This window comes from Neomonachus schauinslandi, chromosome 6, assembly GCF_002201575.2.
Source record: "Neomonachus schauinslandi chromosome 6, ASM220157v2, whole genome shotgun sequence".
Classification (NCBI taxonomy): Eukaryota; Metazoa; Chordata; class Mammalia; order Carnivora; family Phocidae; genus Neomonachus; species Neomonachus schauinslandi.
The window spans coordinates 20,880,356-20,897,678 of NC_058408.1; the positions used below are offsets into that span (position 1 = coordinate 20,880,356).

General features: G+C 34.1%; 2 protein-coding genes across 4 annotated transcripts in view; one reads left to right on the forward strand and one right to left on the reverse strand.

Annotated features, from left to right (window-relative positions):
• Nucleotides 1-17,323, forward strand: part of CDC73 (cell division cycle 73) — a 111,068-nt gene that overhangs the window by 57,311 nt on the left and 36,434 nt on the right. The gene's annotated exons all lie outside the window — the stretch shown is intronic.
• B3GALT2 (beta-1,3-galactosyltransferase 2) lies at nucleotides 1,575-8,290 on the reverse strand. 3 transcript variants are annotated; one of them, XM_021686636.1, is made up of 2 exons: nucleotides 7,647-8,290; nucleotides 1,575-3,182 (listed from the first exon to the last, which is right to left on the reverse strand). In XM_021686636.1, exon 2 carries the CDS (start codon nucleotides 3,053-3,055, stop codon nucleotides 1,787-1,789), a length of 1,269 nt encoding a protein of 422 aa, XP_021542311.1. In that variant the 5' UTR covers nucleotides 3,056-3,182; nucleotides 7,647-8,290; the 3' UTR covers nucleotides 1,575-1,786. The 3 variants fall into 3 exon arrangements, 2 of the variants coding, with proteins under 2 accessions (XP_021542311.1, XP_044772243.1); XM_044916308.1 differs by lacking the exon at nucleotides 7,647-8,290 and adding an exon at nucleotides 3,585-3,612; XR_002480118.1 differs by lacking the exon at nucleotides 1,575-3,182 and adding an exon at nucleotides 3,693-3,724 and having other exon boundaries at nucleotides 7,647-8,217.

The following is a 17,323-nucleotide window of genomic DNA, read 5'->3' on the forward strand; positions in this document are numbered from 1 at the left end:
CATTGAAGAAAGAATTACTTTGGTCTCTCATCAGCCTTATCTAATTTGGTATTATCCTCTTATGTGTGATTATTTAATAACTTTGGCATTTAGTAATTTTAGTCTTTTTATAATCATATAGAATAAAGTGAAAAATGAACTTAACCAAGAGCTGGGGGTGTTATATAGCTTGGCTTTCAAAATTACTCTTATGTATTCTAGAATACTTAGATTACTAAACTGAAAATGGGAGATAAATTCAGTATAAATAGAATTCATCATACTAAATAAGTACTTAAATAGTTTCTGTGATTCTGAACTTTAACAATTATAAGAATTCTGTTTTGGTACAATTTCTCTTCAGAAGAGAATCAAGAATAAAAATGGATGTCATTAGAATTACGATAAATAATATCTTCATTAGATTAAGTTTTACATACTTTTATGAAATAAAAACACTTAAACTTAGCAGGTTACTATTTCTTGATTTTAAAATTTATAATGGAGCCAAACAAAATTACTGTGAAAATATTTGTACTCTAACACTCAGTAAAGATTTTTTTGTTTACCTTTTTTTTATTAAAAACTTGGTAAAAGTGCATTGTATACATTGTCATCCTAGAATCAAGTGTTCATCAAACATTGGTAACTTTCCCCCATCCCTCCCAAAAAAGGTTTGAAATTGGTGACGCAGAACAGTTGTCATCTACCAAATTAAAAACTGCAGGTTTGTAAACTTGGCACTCTGAGAAAGAAATAGGTGCCATAAAATGATTAAGTATTGGCATGTGTACACCTGCTGTCAGGAAATAAACTTCCCATATGTTGCAGTTTGGCAGACATGCATCTTAAAAATGTATTGAATGAAACTGCTGCTGCACTCTTTATTCTGTATCTTTTTTCAACAGTACATTTCTCTTTTTGCCTGTAATTACTTTTGCTTCCGTTAGAGGAACGTGATATATTTTTACAGATATCCTTGAAGTTAAGTGGTAGTACTCCTTAAGAGTGCAGTAACTGATCTAGTAACTCATTGAAATACTAGCTTGGCCCTTAACACCAACGAGGAAACAAACTATTTTGAAACATTTACTTTTTTTTCTTATAAAAACTTGAGCCTGAGACACATTGATTTATCACATTTTATCACATCATGTCAAAATAATTTCCCCCGATATATGTACTAGTATAAGAAAATGAATATCCCAGTTGTTTTTAAAAGGTAAATACTTAGGTGAGAATTGCACTGATGAAACAGCTGAACTTTATAAATGTGTTTATGGACTAATTCAACTAAATCTTATTGCATGGAATATAGTTTCAGAACCCTAGAATAGTCAGGTCAGAAAATTTGTCCTTTGCACAATTACAAAGTTTCCTTAAGATTGATAGTATTGTTTTATTTACATTTAATTATATGTTAAAATGAAAAACTGATTCTAAAATGAAGGCTCTTTTGACTGTCTCCATTTCTTAAGTTAAAATTTATGTGGAAAATATATGCAAGTACATCTTATTGGCCCCTAACATAAGCCTTGAACCATTGATGTATGCATGCTTGTTATTGCATGTTAATACACAGAATCCCCTTATACAGTTTTTTTTTTTTAATAGATTCTTTTGGGATACCTTTTTGTTATATAATGTTGTATTTTTAATTACCTTCAGAAATTAAAAAAATAATTTTTGAATTCCTTTATGTGATGAGTTTTAACTAAAACTTGTCCTATGGATGTAATCAGTTTTAACTATACATGCTTTTAGCAATATTTTACAGATTGCACATTTGAAAAAGAAATTGTCTGCTCTAGTGTAATTTACGGTGGCGATACCTGCCTGCCTTTTCTTTTGCTGCGTTGGCACAAGCATTGTGCTTATTTTGTTGTAAATGGTTCCAGTATTTTATCAGTTCACTAGGTTGGAACTGATGAGAGGTAATTAGGTGGCTGTATTTACAGCTCGAGTAAGAAACTCGCCAGTGATTGAACACAAACTCATTGGGAGGGGGCACAGGATCAATTCTCAGCTTGGCAAGACAGATCCCTACATATACATCTTCTAAGTGCAAACGACGGATACTTAAAGAAACTTTAAATATCTTCTCTGCCAGATCTCCAGAAAAAACATAACCAGTCCCAGAACAAAAGACAGGGTAGCGTTCACTTGGGTAGAGGTCTGGTGGCATGTACCACTTGCTATCTTTGTTCCGATTGGGTGCATATCCTCTCATTAGGTAACCAGTAAAATAGTTATGTCTGGGAGGCAGGTCTGGCTTCAGTAACTTATGTATTAAATATTCAGTGTTGACAAACATGTCACTGTCAGTTTTCATAACATATGGAATATGTGGACAGTATGTTGCAACCCAGTTCATGCCCATAAGTGTTTTAATTGTCAAATTGTAGTATGTATCTAAATATTCCTGTTGAATTATATCATGATACTGTCTGCTTTCTTCCAGTATTGCACGTTGAAGGTAGCCATTTAACTTAATATTTACGCCCAACAAAAAAATTCGTGTGATTTGGATACCAGGTGCTAGACTTTCATTGCCCCACGTTTGCCGAATAGCTCTTCTAGCTTCTGCTTGTCCAGGTTCTGCAGCTATTAGCAGTATTAAAAAAGGGCTTTTCTCCTGGCATTTTTCAGGTTCATTGATAATATATCTGAAATGGTAAGAATTTGGATGTCCGATACCTTTTTCATTGTAAATACTTCCATTGGCACTAAGGGTATTCTCCAGCCCTGTAACTCCTTGTGGCGACAGGTCTGTGTTATTGGAGTTAGTTGCTGTTTGAGGCCTCAGAGTTTGAGGGACTGTTTCTTTCCAAATGTTCCGGAGAGAGCTGTGGTTTGTCTCACTTTTTGTAGAACGAAATCCTCGGAAAGTATATGTCACGGGGTTTTCTTTAAATCCAGCTCTGCCTGGCAGCCAGTCATGATGATTGAAAAATAAAAACATAGCAAACAGAAACACTAGAGAAAGTACACCAATAAGATGGGTACGGAACAGAGACCTCTTGGCATTCCAGCTCATCTTTGCAAAGCAGCAGTGTCTTCTCCTCCACTGAAGCATGTTGTAAATATCCGGTAACGGGATACGAGATAGTACTGATGGCTGAAAATGTTTCCTTCTCCCAAATCGGTACTATTCTTTGGTAATCATTTTTTAAATCAGCCACGTTGTCTCCCATGCAGTCATTCTATAAAGATGAAACATAAAAATTTATAAAATGCTAAATATTTACAGAACTGCCTGAAGAGAGACTTTGGATGTTAATAATATTAGGGCAAATAGGAATTTTTTAAGTTGTGACAATATGATAACCGAGGAATTAGTTTATAATTTGTTTACCCTTGGTAACATAACATCACTGAGAACAGGATGAACACTTCAAAGAGAGAAGTGATGGATTAATTTTCTTCCAGTTATTTCATTGTCTAGGTAGCTCTGGTCATTTGTACTTTTGACATGAGTTAAAGATTTAGAAGTTGTATGCATGTAGAAGAGAAGAATGTTACTAGATTCCTGAGAGAGGCCATGTAAGAAGGCCTGAGAGCAGATGGAAAATTTATTGGCATTAATTAAAATTGATTTGACATACCATTGGTGTTATGGTGCACAGTCAGCGGCCTTTTTTGTAAAATGGTCATGTATCAGTTGTGGGACAGACGGTGCAAGGTTGATTATGGCAGAGTTCTGTTAGTCACAGTACACTGCTTGGCATGTTTCCATTGGCCCCTACTGTGTTGGGAAAGTCAATGAGAAGATGCACCTGTCAAAATTAATTTTCAGGGTCCAGTAACTTCAGTACAGGATTTTAAGACAGTAATAAAAGACAAACATTTTCAAATACTTTCTGATTTTAACCTTCCACTTCAAAGATGAGGTATTCAGGAGATCATTGTCCTTACTTAGACTTAAGATTCATTTTTAAAATATAGCAATTATCTTTAATTATCTTTGGCCTTGGCAGAACACTTATCACATATCTCAGTTGAGTCTCCGTGTTAGAATTAAACAAAGAACTACTTTGAACAGTCCTTTCAGATTTCTTACAAAATATAGGCACTAGGTACTATCATATCCAGCTGTTTAAAATTTTAAATTTTACAAAATGCATTTTGAAAGATTCTTGAATTTTGCTGTGTTCTACATTTGTGTGCAGAAAATTTGTTACATTTTTAGGACTTCTGGCAGCATGATACTTAGAACCCTAGATTTTTAAAAAGATTATGAGATGTCAGTATGGGAGGTTCATGATGCTACATATTGAAAACTGGTGGTGTTATCTTTGAACAAGATTTTTCAGTACATAGCACAAATTTGTTCATGTTTTTCAGTTCTTTGTTTTTCTGGATCAAGATGTGAGGGTAGAGGTGGGTAAAAGGAGCTATAACTTGATTTCTATTTAAAGAGAAAAAACTTGAGAAGGGGACTGATAACTAATTTTAATTTTTTCAATTTTTTAATGAAAATTATTTCTTATGCAAAAGAAAACTAGTCAATTAAATTTAATGTAGTAGCGTTTATCTAAAAATCTGTGCATATATATCTATGTTTTGAATGATATTAAGAGATTCATACTTAATACCAAATTTGCTTAGCCTTGACATGAAACTTAATTATCTTGGGGAAATGGTATTTACATGGAAGTTCTCATATAATTGAATAATTACAGGAAAATTCACATATATAGTATGAAGTACTTTGAAAATACTGATTGAAAGGGTTAGACATGTATGAATGAAAGTACTATTCTAGCAGCAGCCACTAGGAGGAGCAAGTAGGTGGGAATTTGAACAAATTTCCAAAGTATAATAGTAAAGGCGCCAGCTTTTGATAATTTCTAGCATCTGAAATTAGGTAGTACTTTTAGAAGTTATGGTTCTCAAATGTAAAATATTGTTCAGTCATTGTGTGAGATACAAACAGTGTTTTTTTTTTTAAGTTTGGGGTTTTAAAAACCTAGAACCTAGTTTGCTATTTATTAGAGTTTATTTACATAATCTTTAATTTCACATTGCTATAGTAAAGACCAAGGCTGTTCACCATCCAGCAAAACAGTTCTGCTGTGAACTAAACTGAAAATAAGCTGAGAGTTCTGATTTAGAAACTCACTTTTTTTTTTCCTTCCTGTATTTGTAAATAGTTGGCCATTCTGTTTAGACCAGGAAACTCTTTCTAAGGTTTTATTTTCACATGAAATATTTGATAAATAGTAACGATTCTTCCACGCCATAAAGAAGCCAGTAGATATAAGGGTTATGTGTATAAAGTTAAAAGAAACAAAAGTTGCTTTTTAAATTTATTTGGTAATCTATTTTAAACATTCTAAAACTAAGTTAAATATGTCACCTTTTTGTTGATATATGCTTGGTATCTGGTTGAAGTCCCATCATTTATGTCTTTTAAAAGTGTAAATTTGATGGTTTAAGAAACAGTAAATATAAGATCAGATTTTTGAATAAACAACTGAAGAAATGAGTGAAGGTAAATATCATAATAATAAATTGTGATATTTTATGAAAGCAGTATACCTGAAATGATATCTCTAAAGTATTTCCATGTTAGAGAAAACAGCATATTATTATATATTGTAATCTAGCATAAATACATAGTTTATGGTCCTATATGACTTTGTAGCACTAGGTGATGGAGATGCATCTTAATTTAAATTCATGACATTCGTATGTTTGTAAATATTAAACTTCCCAGGCTTTAAATTCATATATACTCAGTTGGTAATCTCCCATTGATAAATGAAGTGCATGTGTCTAGCTTTAAACATTTCTTTATTAGAAGTTTCTCAGGTATTAGTCATAATTTTTCTGTTAAAAAGAAAGTAAAATTAAAGTAACTGTTCTTCCTTTTATTAAATGTTAAAATTATTCTCCAGTTACTGCCTGTTGTGTTTTAATTCTTAAAAAGTGGGAACATGACAAGAAAGTTAAAATACTGTGGCAATCTAAATAGTTTTGCACTTCTACATTTTCAGCATAGAAATACGTTTGATATAGCTCTTAGGGTTTTTTTCTGGTAATATTTTCAAGTTACTAATGTGTATTTACATCTTATGAATTGAAGTTCATGGAGAGATTGTTAACTGTGAAATGTTCAGTTACTTCTCACATACTCGTTCTCTCTCTCTCACACACAGTTTTTATCATTTGGCTTTTAAAAGTGTTGATATCTTTAGTGTGTTGAACAGTCCTAGATTTTACTGGTGCTTGAATAAAAAAAAAAATTCTGTGCTTTTTAGATATCTAGCTTATAAAAATGTTTAATTGGTGCTGTTAACACTGAGAGAAAAGGATCTAAGAGAGATCTGAGATTTTTCACAACTATATTTTTTTATGTAATACCATCTGATTTCATTCTATAGTGGAACAAAAATTCATGGTATTGGCAGTGAGAGTTGATGTTGAGATGTGATAATAATAGGGCCTGATAAACTTGTTTAAAATTTTAATTTTAGAATGGAATGCTTACATGTATGTGCCTTTAAAATGTTTGCCTTTTGTGATTATTAAATAATAGGTTATTGAGTTGTGTTGTGAGATTGAGCAAATGTCAGGATCTGTGGATAGAACTGTAAAAAATTTTTGAATTTGAGTTCCTGAGCCATGAGTTGCTGTTCTAACTGTGATTGTTGTTTAAATAGTTTATCAGATTTATTTCTACCAGGCACAAACATACCATGATGGTAGTTTGTTAGTACATATTAATATAGCCTAGAAGTGCAGTAGCTACATTTATATTTAATTTTTTGTCCTTGTATTGCTGTTCATGAATATTTTTATATTAGATTAGTTTCATACTCTGTTTTGAATTTCACTTTAAAAATTATCACCAAGAACAATCTTGTATTTGATTATTTGGAATCTGTCAGTTGCTTAAAATGAAAGCTCACTTTTTCAAGTGGGGGAATTTTTAGCAACTATTGATATTTCTTTGTTTAAAGTTGTATTCATGGACACCGTAATAACATGCAAATCTACTGTGGTGGTGTGTTGTGCATAAAACTCACACCGCCTTATGTGATCCTGTGCAAATGCTTTCCTTTTAGTATTCTTATAGCTCTAATAATATTTGTTGATACTCTTAGTTTGTGTTTGTTATCCTTATTTGGGGAGATGGATCTTGGAGGGAAGATTTCGTTAGTAAAAGCTGTTATATATTAATTTGTTTTAAAAGGACTTTGAAAAAAGCTCTTAATATTAAGATCATCTTTGATACTATTTAATATAATTTCACTGCATTGTCTCTTTTGATAGCCGCTTTTAAGAGATCACTTTAATTTACTAGATAAGAATTCATTTTGACCTATTTTGATAGAGGCTTACCGTGTTTTCTCTAGAGGGCTACAGTTTTTTTCTTTTTAAGTTTAATTTCTCAGAGAATCCTCTAAGCACATCTTGTTATTATTTGCCTTTTCTCTCTTTTATACATCCGTAATCCATAATTACTTCAAGCTACATATTTACTTGAATAAAGCAAAGACAGCTTTAACAATGACAGATTTTAAAATCATATATCTAGAAACCCTTTCATAGTTTCAAGGACGGTGAACTGGATGAACTTGTTTATCAGATATTAGTGCCTCCGGGGCTATGAAAAGGTAACAGACATTTAAATGAATATTACACACAAGATATCGACATACCTTCCTTGGTCAGGCCATTTATGTGGAGAGGATTATGCCCACTGAAAATACTTTTGGCACGCCATCACTTCAGCAAAAAAGATGCTATCGAACATGCGCACATCCCCCAATAGTCTGCCTCCTGCGATTGCTTTTCACAGTATCCAAAGTGTCCATCTGTCTGCTTGTCTTCGAGTTACCCTTCTTGTTCATATGGGTCCTAGTCATCTGAGATTTTTCCTTTCTTTCACTTTCTTTCTTGTTCTTTAAACAAAAGAGCTGTAGTTGTCCGCTCTATTGGAGCACTGTTGACTCTTGCCGACAGTTGATGCATTGAAGCTTTTTACATCTGCTGTTTTCCTGGCCGGACAATGCAGTGCTGTATTCTCTTCTCAGTATCCATATTTCTAGTAATAACACTGAGCTGCAATGTAAAGCAGCCAAAGCGAGAATGTAGTGCTTCGATTGTATTGGAATAGAATAGGATTTAACTCTCTTTTGCTGTTGCCTGGCAGCTGCAGGAAGGATTTTGAGCAGTTTTACTGGGGTTTTAGTCTATAATATGAAATCCACGGTTCCTCAGCTGCTGCACAGGCAGGCAGCAGTTTAAATGTGGGCTTGACAGATGCTCTCTCTGACAGAGCAGAATTTAACGTCACTGCTTGGCTGAATCCCACGTGATTGTTTGCATTCATTTTGACTAAAAACCTAAGGTAGGGCGAAGCTTAGAGATTTTGCTTCTGTGTGATAAATTATATATATTCAGTGTAAGTGTAGTGATGAGTGCATAATATGAAAATGGGATGATTATGAAATGGTTATAATTTTATTTTTTCCTTTTCTTTTTTTTTTTTACTTTATGCTTAAGCACAGGCTTTCTAAATGTTTCAGTGTTAGATGTTGGCTTTCATGTTTCTTACATGATTTTAGGGGACCTAAGCAATAACCTTTTATGTGTAACTTGGTGCAATTTAACCCCTTCAGTGCACTCCTTCCTTTGAAGTTTATTTTCTCAAATTGCTCCAATTTTACTAGTATCTAGATAAGACTCAGTCCATTTATTTTTTTATCTATAACTTAAATACCCCCCACCCCCAATTTTCTGGAGTTTATAAATCAGCTGGAATGGATTACTTAATGACACCTGATAGGATACAGCTCAGTTCTTTTTTGCTCTTAATGTGGTTTCTAATGTTCTTGAAGGTAGCAAAACTTTATTTTTAATCACCTTTTAATGTCAGCATTTATTTTTTATTTTTCCTTTTCTTTAAAATTAACATGTATGTTAGAATTCAACAAAATGATATAGTGGATATAGCATACTTGCACAGGATCTTCTTGGTGAATAATAACGATTTACTAATCATATTTACTTGTCCTAATATTTCAGGATTGTTTACTAACTTGCCTCCAAGCACATTTTTCAGTAAGCACTAGATACTCTGAAATATTTCTTTGTATGGTTAGTCTCCTGGGCACCTTGCTTTTTTTCTGCAGAATACTGGGGCATTGCCTTTTTTTTTTTTTTTTTTTTCCTCCCCCTTAATAGCCTGAATTATCAGTTTTTCCTGTGAGAGTTCAGGGACATTAACTCCTAAAAATTTATCGTTTTAGAACTTAAGCTATGAATTTGTAGTCATATATACACTTTATCCCACCTGTCTTCCCTAATTAAATCTGTTACTTCAAATACAGGTTTACATTTTCTCTAATACTTTAAATTTTTTTGTCCTCATGTTTTTTAGTGTAGCTGATAAAATACTTTTTGTACTTGGAGGAATCCTGTGATTTTTTTTTTTTTAAGGAGTTTATGTGACTTTCCCAGAAATGTTAGAAGGAATATTAAGAGTTTTATAAATGGGAAACCCAAGGTCTAGAGCTATGGCTTTTCCTAGTTAAGTGTGAAGGAGAAAATTGGAAGCCAGTTTTTACTTAGTCTCTATGTCTACTCATACTTCATGCTCATTGCTTTTTTTTATATTAAAGGTAGGTAGCAGAGTAATGCTACAGTGCTTACATAAAATAACGTATTTTACAAAAGTAGAGGTGGATTTTAGGAGATCAGTATTTATCAGTAATTCCTTACATAGGATTTGATTATGCAGCCAGCAACAGTGACTATTACTTAACCCAAATCAGATTGCATGCTAAGCCTACCTAAGCTGTAGTTAAATGACTTTTTTCTCTCATAATAATAGTTTTATTATCATACCCATTTTAAAGATGAGGAACCAGTGCTTAGAGTTGTAAATAATTATCCCGGATATCAGCTAACTGGTGATAAGAGAAGCAGGCTAGGAACTAAAGCAAGATTATCTAAGTCTTTATGCTCTGTTCTTAACCATTATACTAGGTAACACTGCTGGAGAAATTGTGGAAATTCTCTTTTTTTCCACTTTTTTTTTTTTTTTTAAGATTTTATTTATTTGACAGAGAGACATCAAGAGAAGGGAACACAGTAGGGGGAGTGGGAGAGGGAGAAGCAGCTTCCCGCTGAGCATGGAGCCCGATGCAGGGCTCCATCCCAGGACCCTGAGATCATGACCTGAGCCGAAGGCAGCCGCTTAACCGACTGAGCCACCCAGGTGCCCCAGTGGGAATTCTTTTATAGGACTGGCACAGCATACCCAGAAATCATTCATAGAATTATAAATGGATGTTTATATTTTCACTTTATTCACTTGTCAAACAAATACATATTGATCAACTACCGTGTGCCAGTATTTGTAGGTACGCACAGTTTATTAAATGTTAGGGGGACAGAGATGGTTTAGACACCTTCCCTACCCTTTCTCTAGGAAGGATAAAACTATTTTTTTTGCTAGTTTCTTTGATTTGACTCTTTTGGTGTCCCACTGGATTTATTAAAGATCTTGATTAAGAGAGCTCCGTCAGATAACCTGCTGGTTAATGGTTCCCCCAGTATTGGTTTGAGCCTCTGAATTCCCAGTGGACTGTTGTCTCAATTATGCTTGCTAGGGGATAAGGGTTAATACAGCAAAAGAGACTCCTAGAAACTGATAAAAAGGTGCCTGTCTACTTAATCAGAATTTAAACTTTTAGGTACACGTGCCGTTGGTTTCTTAAATTTAAATTAAGCTGGCTAAGAACTGTACATAAAGTACAGAAAAACAGAGCAGACACCAGATTAAAGTTCCTTTAGTGACTTTTTCTAGCAACCTGCATGTTTCCAGCCAAGAGAAACTGTAAAAATCTTATGATAGGCAAGCTTGTAGAAGTTCTTCCTTTAGTCTAGTTTCTTTTAACATCTGAATTCTATGGTTAAACTTTCTCAGTAAATGTGACAGATTTCTTTGTCAGACTCAGGAAGCTGGCAGCTGTTTTGTTAAGTTTTATAGTTATAAATGTCTTGTAATTTTTACTTGTATAGGTCTGCTTTTTAATCTTATAACACATCTCTGATGGGCAAAATAGGCTATTACTCTGTATTTTGGCCAGAACTGTCCAGGTTGGTTTTCGGATTTTCCTGGGCATGTCTGCATACAATAGCCCTCAGGGAGGCAGAATTTAAAGACAGGTTTTGAATAGCCACCTAATTCTTGGTTTCTATTGAGTACAGAAGTAATAATTACTTTATTCATTTGGCTAGTAGTTTCTGAGTCATTATAACATGATGAATCAGGTTTAGATTTGCTCACTAATAATAAAGATAAGTTATTTCATGGAATTTACTACCTATATAAATTCAACTAAATGTCCTTGGTAAAAAGAATGAGGGAGAAAAGGGTGTAGGAGATAACACTTCAACCGTGGCAGGCGATTCACTGAGAATGAGCAAATATCCTTGAATAATTTGAGAAGAGGAGACATGAATCTGGTTTTCCCTACATTGGTCTTCATTCCTGTTGGTGCTTTAGTATGAGTAATTGACCCCTAAATGCAAGCCATTTTTATTTCAGCCAGTGCTCACCTGAAGAACTAGTTATTTTTTCCAGTGCTAGAGAAAAATCTTAATGTTTTGAATCAGGTGTTATTTCCACCATAGTACTCTGAAAAATGCCATTTGACATAGTTATTTAGAGACCAGCCTTAGTTTTAATTGAGATCAGTCAAAAGTTTTTTTTTTTTTTTTTTTTTTAAAGATTTTATTTATTTATTTGAGACAGAGAGAATGAGAGACAGAGAGCATGAGAGGGAGGAGGGTCAGAGGGAGAAGCAGACTCCCTGCCGAGCAGGGAGCCCGATGCGGGACTCGATCCAGGGACTCCAGGATCATGACCTGAGCCGAAGGCAGTCGCTTAACCAACTGAGCCACCCAGGCGCCCCGAGATCAGTCAAAAGTTTTGCATAGAGTAATGTTTGCTTAGAGTTTATATCTTTTGACTTAAAATCAGATGAAATCTTTTTCAGTATATAAATATATGGACAAATAGCACATTTTTGGCTGTTTAATATTAGTAAGTAGTTTTTTTTGAAGAAAAATTACTGTGTGTTCATTAAGAGTTTACAGTTTTCCTTTGAAATTAGTAGGTGATTTATGAACCAGTTTTACCTTTCCTTGAATTTACAAAGCAGGCATTAGCCTGATTTCAAATTAGCAATCTCAGAATGACCACAAGTGTCAGTGTTTGCCTGCCTTATTTTTCTTCTTCAGTTTTCACCAACTTGTGCAGCAGATACTCACACTGTTTTAAGAATTTCTTTTGACATGAAAGCAGAGCTAAATTTAAGTGTCTCTTTCAGAACTAATTTTCAACACCCTTACCAGTTTTAATTCATACAAACTATTAATGATCCTAAGGGAAAATATAAGCATTAAAATCAGCAGTAGTTTGTATTATGCTCGTATGTTCTTCAGTTTCTTAGGATTGTAGCTGTTTCAGTGTAGCATAAATCAGCTAGACTCTTTCATTTGTTATTTGTCACACAGGGGATACTCTTGTTGAGAGCTTTGGTTCTCAGTGGGGGAAATGTTATTTTCTAGGAGGTGTTCTAGAAGTTTATGAGGGTATTTTTTGTTGACAGAATAATTGAAGGACATTTAGTGAGTGAGTCCAGGGAAGGAGGTCTATAGTGGGTGGGGCAATTTTAAATGAACCTAATTAAAATACCAAGTATATTTTGTAAAGTTTTAACCTGCACTGAATTTTCCTAGGTATATAACCACAATGTATATTGAGGAAGATTGTACTCAACTTTGTTCTGAACTTGGCCAGTAGTTTGCCATTTCGAAAAATCCTGTTGCCTGTGGCAGTCATGTTTGTAGTAGTTGGCTTACAAATAGAGAGTATACCAGTCTGTGGACATTTGTAATTGTTACATTCACTGTGATTTTATGAATAGGTACTAGCTTTCGATTACTTCATTATGTCCTCTGGTGTAATCATTTCTGAGGTTAATATTGAAATACTTGTGTTTATCATAGATTTATTTTATTTTATTTTTTTTAAAGATTTTATTTATTTTGACGGAGAGAGAGCAGCGAGAGAGTGAACACAAGCAGGGGGAGTGGGAGAGGGAGAAGCAGGCTCCCCGCTGAGCAGAGAGCCCAGATGTGGGGCTCGATCCCAGGACCCTGGGATCACGACCCAAGCCGAAGGCAGACGCTTAACGACTGAGCCACTCAGGCGCCCTGTAGATTTCTTTTAAAATTTCATTCTTGTATTTGTTAGGATATTGATTTCCTTTAAAAAAATTACATACATAGGTTGCTTATGTTACCTTTGCATTTCATTTCAGATTGTTAAAAGGGGTCAATGTAAAATATTTCTTACACACAGAAGACATACTGAGTTTGATAAGGGTGTGAAGCCCACTAGGTCAGTATCTTTGAATAAGTTCTCAGACACCTTACTCCCTACTCCTCAACACATTGATAGTATTTAAAAATTTAAACACTGTTAATTAATTACAAAGTATAATAAAACAATTTATAAATTCAGGTAGATATAATGGGTTGAAACTTAAAACTCTGCTAAAACTTCACAAAGAAGCATTTTCACATATAAATTATTAGTATCAGAAAATGCTTTTTATTTAATAGCTTTAATAGATAAGGAAAGAAAGGAAAAAGTTGGAAGTAAGTAAATAGAATGTTTTCCCCAAAGGGCTTTTTTGAGAAGAGCTGGGAGCATAAATATACTTGACTCTAAATTCATAGGAACTCTCTTTAGAATGATAATTTATGATCTCATTGGAAATAGGAACTTAAGTATAAAGAAACTTTGCAAAGCAGAAAAGAGGCAGGCAAAGGTTATAGGATTAGGAATGGGTAATGTTTGACTTTAGGGTTTGATTTTCTTCCCCTTCCCCAACTTCTTAGAAGATGCCTAAGGGATTCACTTATATTCAACAAATACATTGAACATTTTTTATATGCAAGCTACAGAGGGATATGAGCTTTGTCATTAGGTTCCTTTTATTCAAGAAATTGGTAGACAGGATACATAGATCATTATATAGATAACAAAATAACTGGAAGAAAATGTTATATACTTATTTTTTTTCCCTTCAATTTCAAATTGTTTCTGTAATTCATTATGGTGTCACTCAGTTTCACTCTTTTGATACTTTTGTCTTCACAATTGTAGTTGGTTTGCATTACATTTTATTCTTAATTTTCATGCTTTTCAAGTATTTTTATTCCCTTTAAATAAATAACACGATGTCTCGGGGAAAACACAGTTGTTGAGTTTTAATGAACCAAAATTTTAAAAATGAAAATTTTTATATTTTTGTTGTACTCTCCATTTTCTTTTATCGTTTCCCCGATTACTTACTAACATATTGAGTTTGTTTCTTTTCTATATCCTCGTAGTTGAATTTGAGTTTTTTTCTGTATTTCCTTTGTAACTTTTCACAGATTTTATATTTATTAATATTTATAATGTTCCAGAATATTTCATTTGACTCTGTGTGTGTTGGGGGTAAGGGGCTCAAATAGTTAAATATATACAGGTCTGTGTTTATTTTAGCTTCCTCAATTTATTGAATTATATTAAGTGGTAAAACATTGAATGTTTTCTTTTAAAGCTTACAAGATTGTTATTTTCTGCTCTGCCTCTATTGCCAGTACCTATAATTCTGTGATTCTCAAAACAATCAAATTTAGCTAATTCCAAACATGTACCCTTTGATAGAGGGAGGTGGGTGGGAGAATATTATGTTTTTATTCAGTGAAACAGAAGAAGAGCAAATTTATATGGCTGTACCATCTTTGAAGAAACCATCCTGAATTATGTCCTTAAACTTAGTTGGACATTGGAGGTTGTACTGCAATGGCATTGTTCCTAGTGACAAGGTATTATTTACATTATAATAATGGACTTCTAGGGCAGAATTAGACCTTTCTAATCATCTAAAAATCTAGTTGTCTCATTTTGGAGGCAAGATAATCAAGACCCTGAGAGGTTGTGATTTTTCTCAGAGCTCCACTCTAATATGTCCGAGCCAAAGCTAGAACCTAGGGTTCAAGACTTCTAAATCAAGTTTTTTTGCACTGATTTACACTGCCTCTGGATACATCAGTGTTTTTATTTTTAGTCCATGAACCCATAAGGTACACAAATGATCACTTACCCCTGGCCCTCTGTCACTATAAAAAAATCCTGCCAGATTTAAATGAGAAAGATTGTGCTTTTATTAAACCTCAGTGACACATATAAGAGAATTGCTCATTTGTGCCAGAAAGGTATGTGGGCATTATAGACTTTGGTATTAAAGCAGATCAATTTCTATGGTTTGGTTTGTTTCTAATGTAGTTTTATAATTAAACATTTCATCTACATTTATGTGGATGTAATCTTTTAATCTGTGGATAAATAAAAAAGAATTTTGATATTTTCCCATTATGCACGAATACCCCTTTAAAGATTTTGTATTCTGTCTCACTCTCTTTTCCTCTCTTTTGATCCAAATTTTACTTGCTGTATTTGTCTTAGTCTGGATTCTCCAGAGAAACAACCCATAGGAGGGAGGGAGGGAGGGAGGGAGGGATGGATGGATGGATGGATGGATGGATGGATGGATGGATGGATGGGTGGGTGGGTGGGTGGGTAAGGAGGAATTGGCACATGTGATTATGGAAACTGAAAAGTCCCAAGATTTGCAGTCAACAAGCTGGAGACCCAGGAGAGTTGATGGTACAGCTCAAGTCTAAGGCGGGCTCCAAAGGCAAGAAAATATTGATGTCCCAACTTGACAACAGCCAGGCAGGAGTGAATTCTTTTTTACTCTGCCTTTTTATTCTGTTCATTTCTTCAGTGGATTCAATGAGGCCCACCCACATTGGGGAGGGCAGTCTTGCTTTACTAAGTCTGTTGATTCAAATGTTAATCTTACCCAGAAACTTTCTCACAGACACATCGAGAATGATGTTTTAACCAGATTATCTGGGTATTCCATTGCCCAGTTAACACATAAAATTAACCTTCATAGTTACCTTCTGAAAGGATTCTAGAGAATGATAAATGGAAAACTGGTATTTAGATTTTTAATCAGTGAATATCTTCTAATGCTATTCATGAGCACTTGTGTTCCAGTTTTGTCTGTGACTATAAAGAAAATAAGTATTTATTCCCAGGTCAAAGTTTTAATTCTGTGAGTGGATTTGGGTAGGAATAGATTTTTATCTTTATTGAGATTAAAATATTTTCTTTAGTCTCTGCTCCTTTGATTTCAAGTAGCAGAAACTTGCTCAAGTCAGCATAAGGAAGAAAAGGAAATACATATAATGGTGTAGGAATCTTCTGCAGAACTCAGGACTGAGAAATATAAATTGGCCTTTAAAAGAACACAGTGAGACATTGGAAAACTGTCAGGAATCAAGGAAGCTTTTCTGTTTCTGTCTGGTGCCATATGATTACTTGTCACCTTCCTGCATCTCTACACCAGCTCTCTGGTCCTTTGTACACCTAGTCCTCCTTAAAGCCAGCCTGCTACAGATAACTGTAGCTCACATTGCTGGGCATATCTCTCAGTATGGATTTCAAAACTCCAAAGGAGAGAAGATATGATTGGGTCAGCTTGTTCATGAGTTTATCCCTTGTGGGTATGGTCCAGCTCTGAAAAGGGGAAATAGGGTATTCTCTGAGTAGACATCCCTTGAAAAGGCTGCCATCATTTGTAATTAGACTGTGTTTATTCTTTTAAGCATATTTTGTGCTTTTTAAAAAAGATTTTTCATTGTTTATATATATATGATTTACCGTTTTAAGTGATAATTCAGTGGCATTAAGTATATCCATAACATTGTGCAGCCATCACCACTCTGTATCTCCAGAATTTTTTCCATCATTCCAAACTGAAACTCTGTACACATTAAATAGTTTCCTGTTGCCCTCTCCCCAGCCCCTGGCAACCACTGTTCTACTTTCTGTTTCTATGACTTTGACTCTTCCAGGTACTTCATAGAAGTACAGTCATACAGTATTTGTCTTTTTGTGTCTAGCCTACTTCATTTAGCGTAATGTTTTCAGGGTTCATCCATGTTATAGCACAATTCAGAATTTCTTTTTTTTAAGGCTGAGTGATATTCCATTGTATGTATAAACTGTAATTTGTGTATCCATTTGTTTGTCAGTGGACATTTAGGTTGTTTTCACCTTTTGGCTATTGTGAATAATGGTATTCACATCAGCATACAAATACCCGGTCAAGTCCCTGCTTTCAGTTCTTTTGGTTATATACCAAGAGTTGGAATTGCTGGATCATATGGTAATTCTATGTTTAATTTTTTG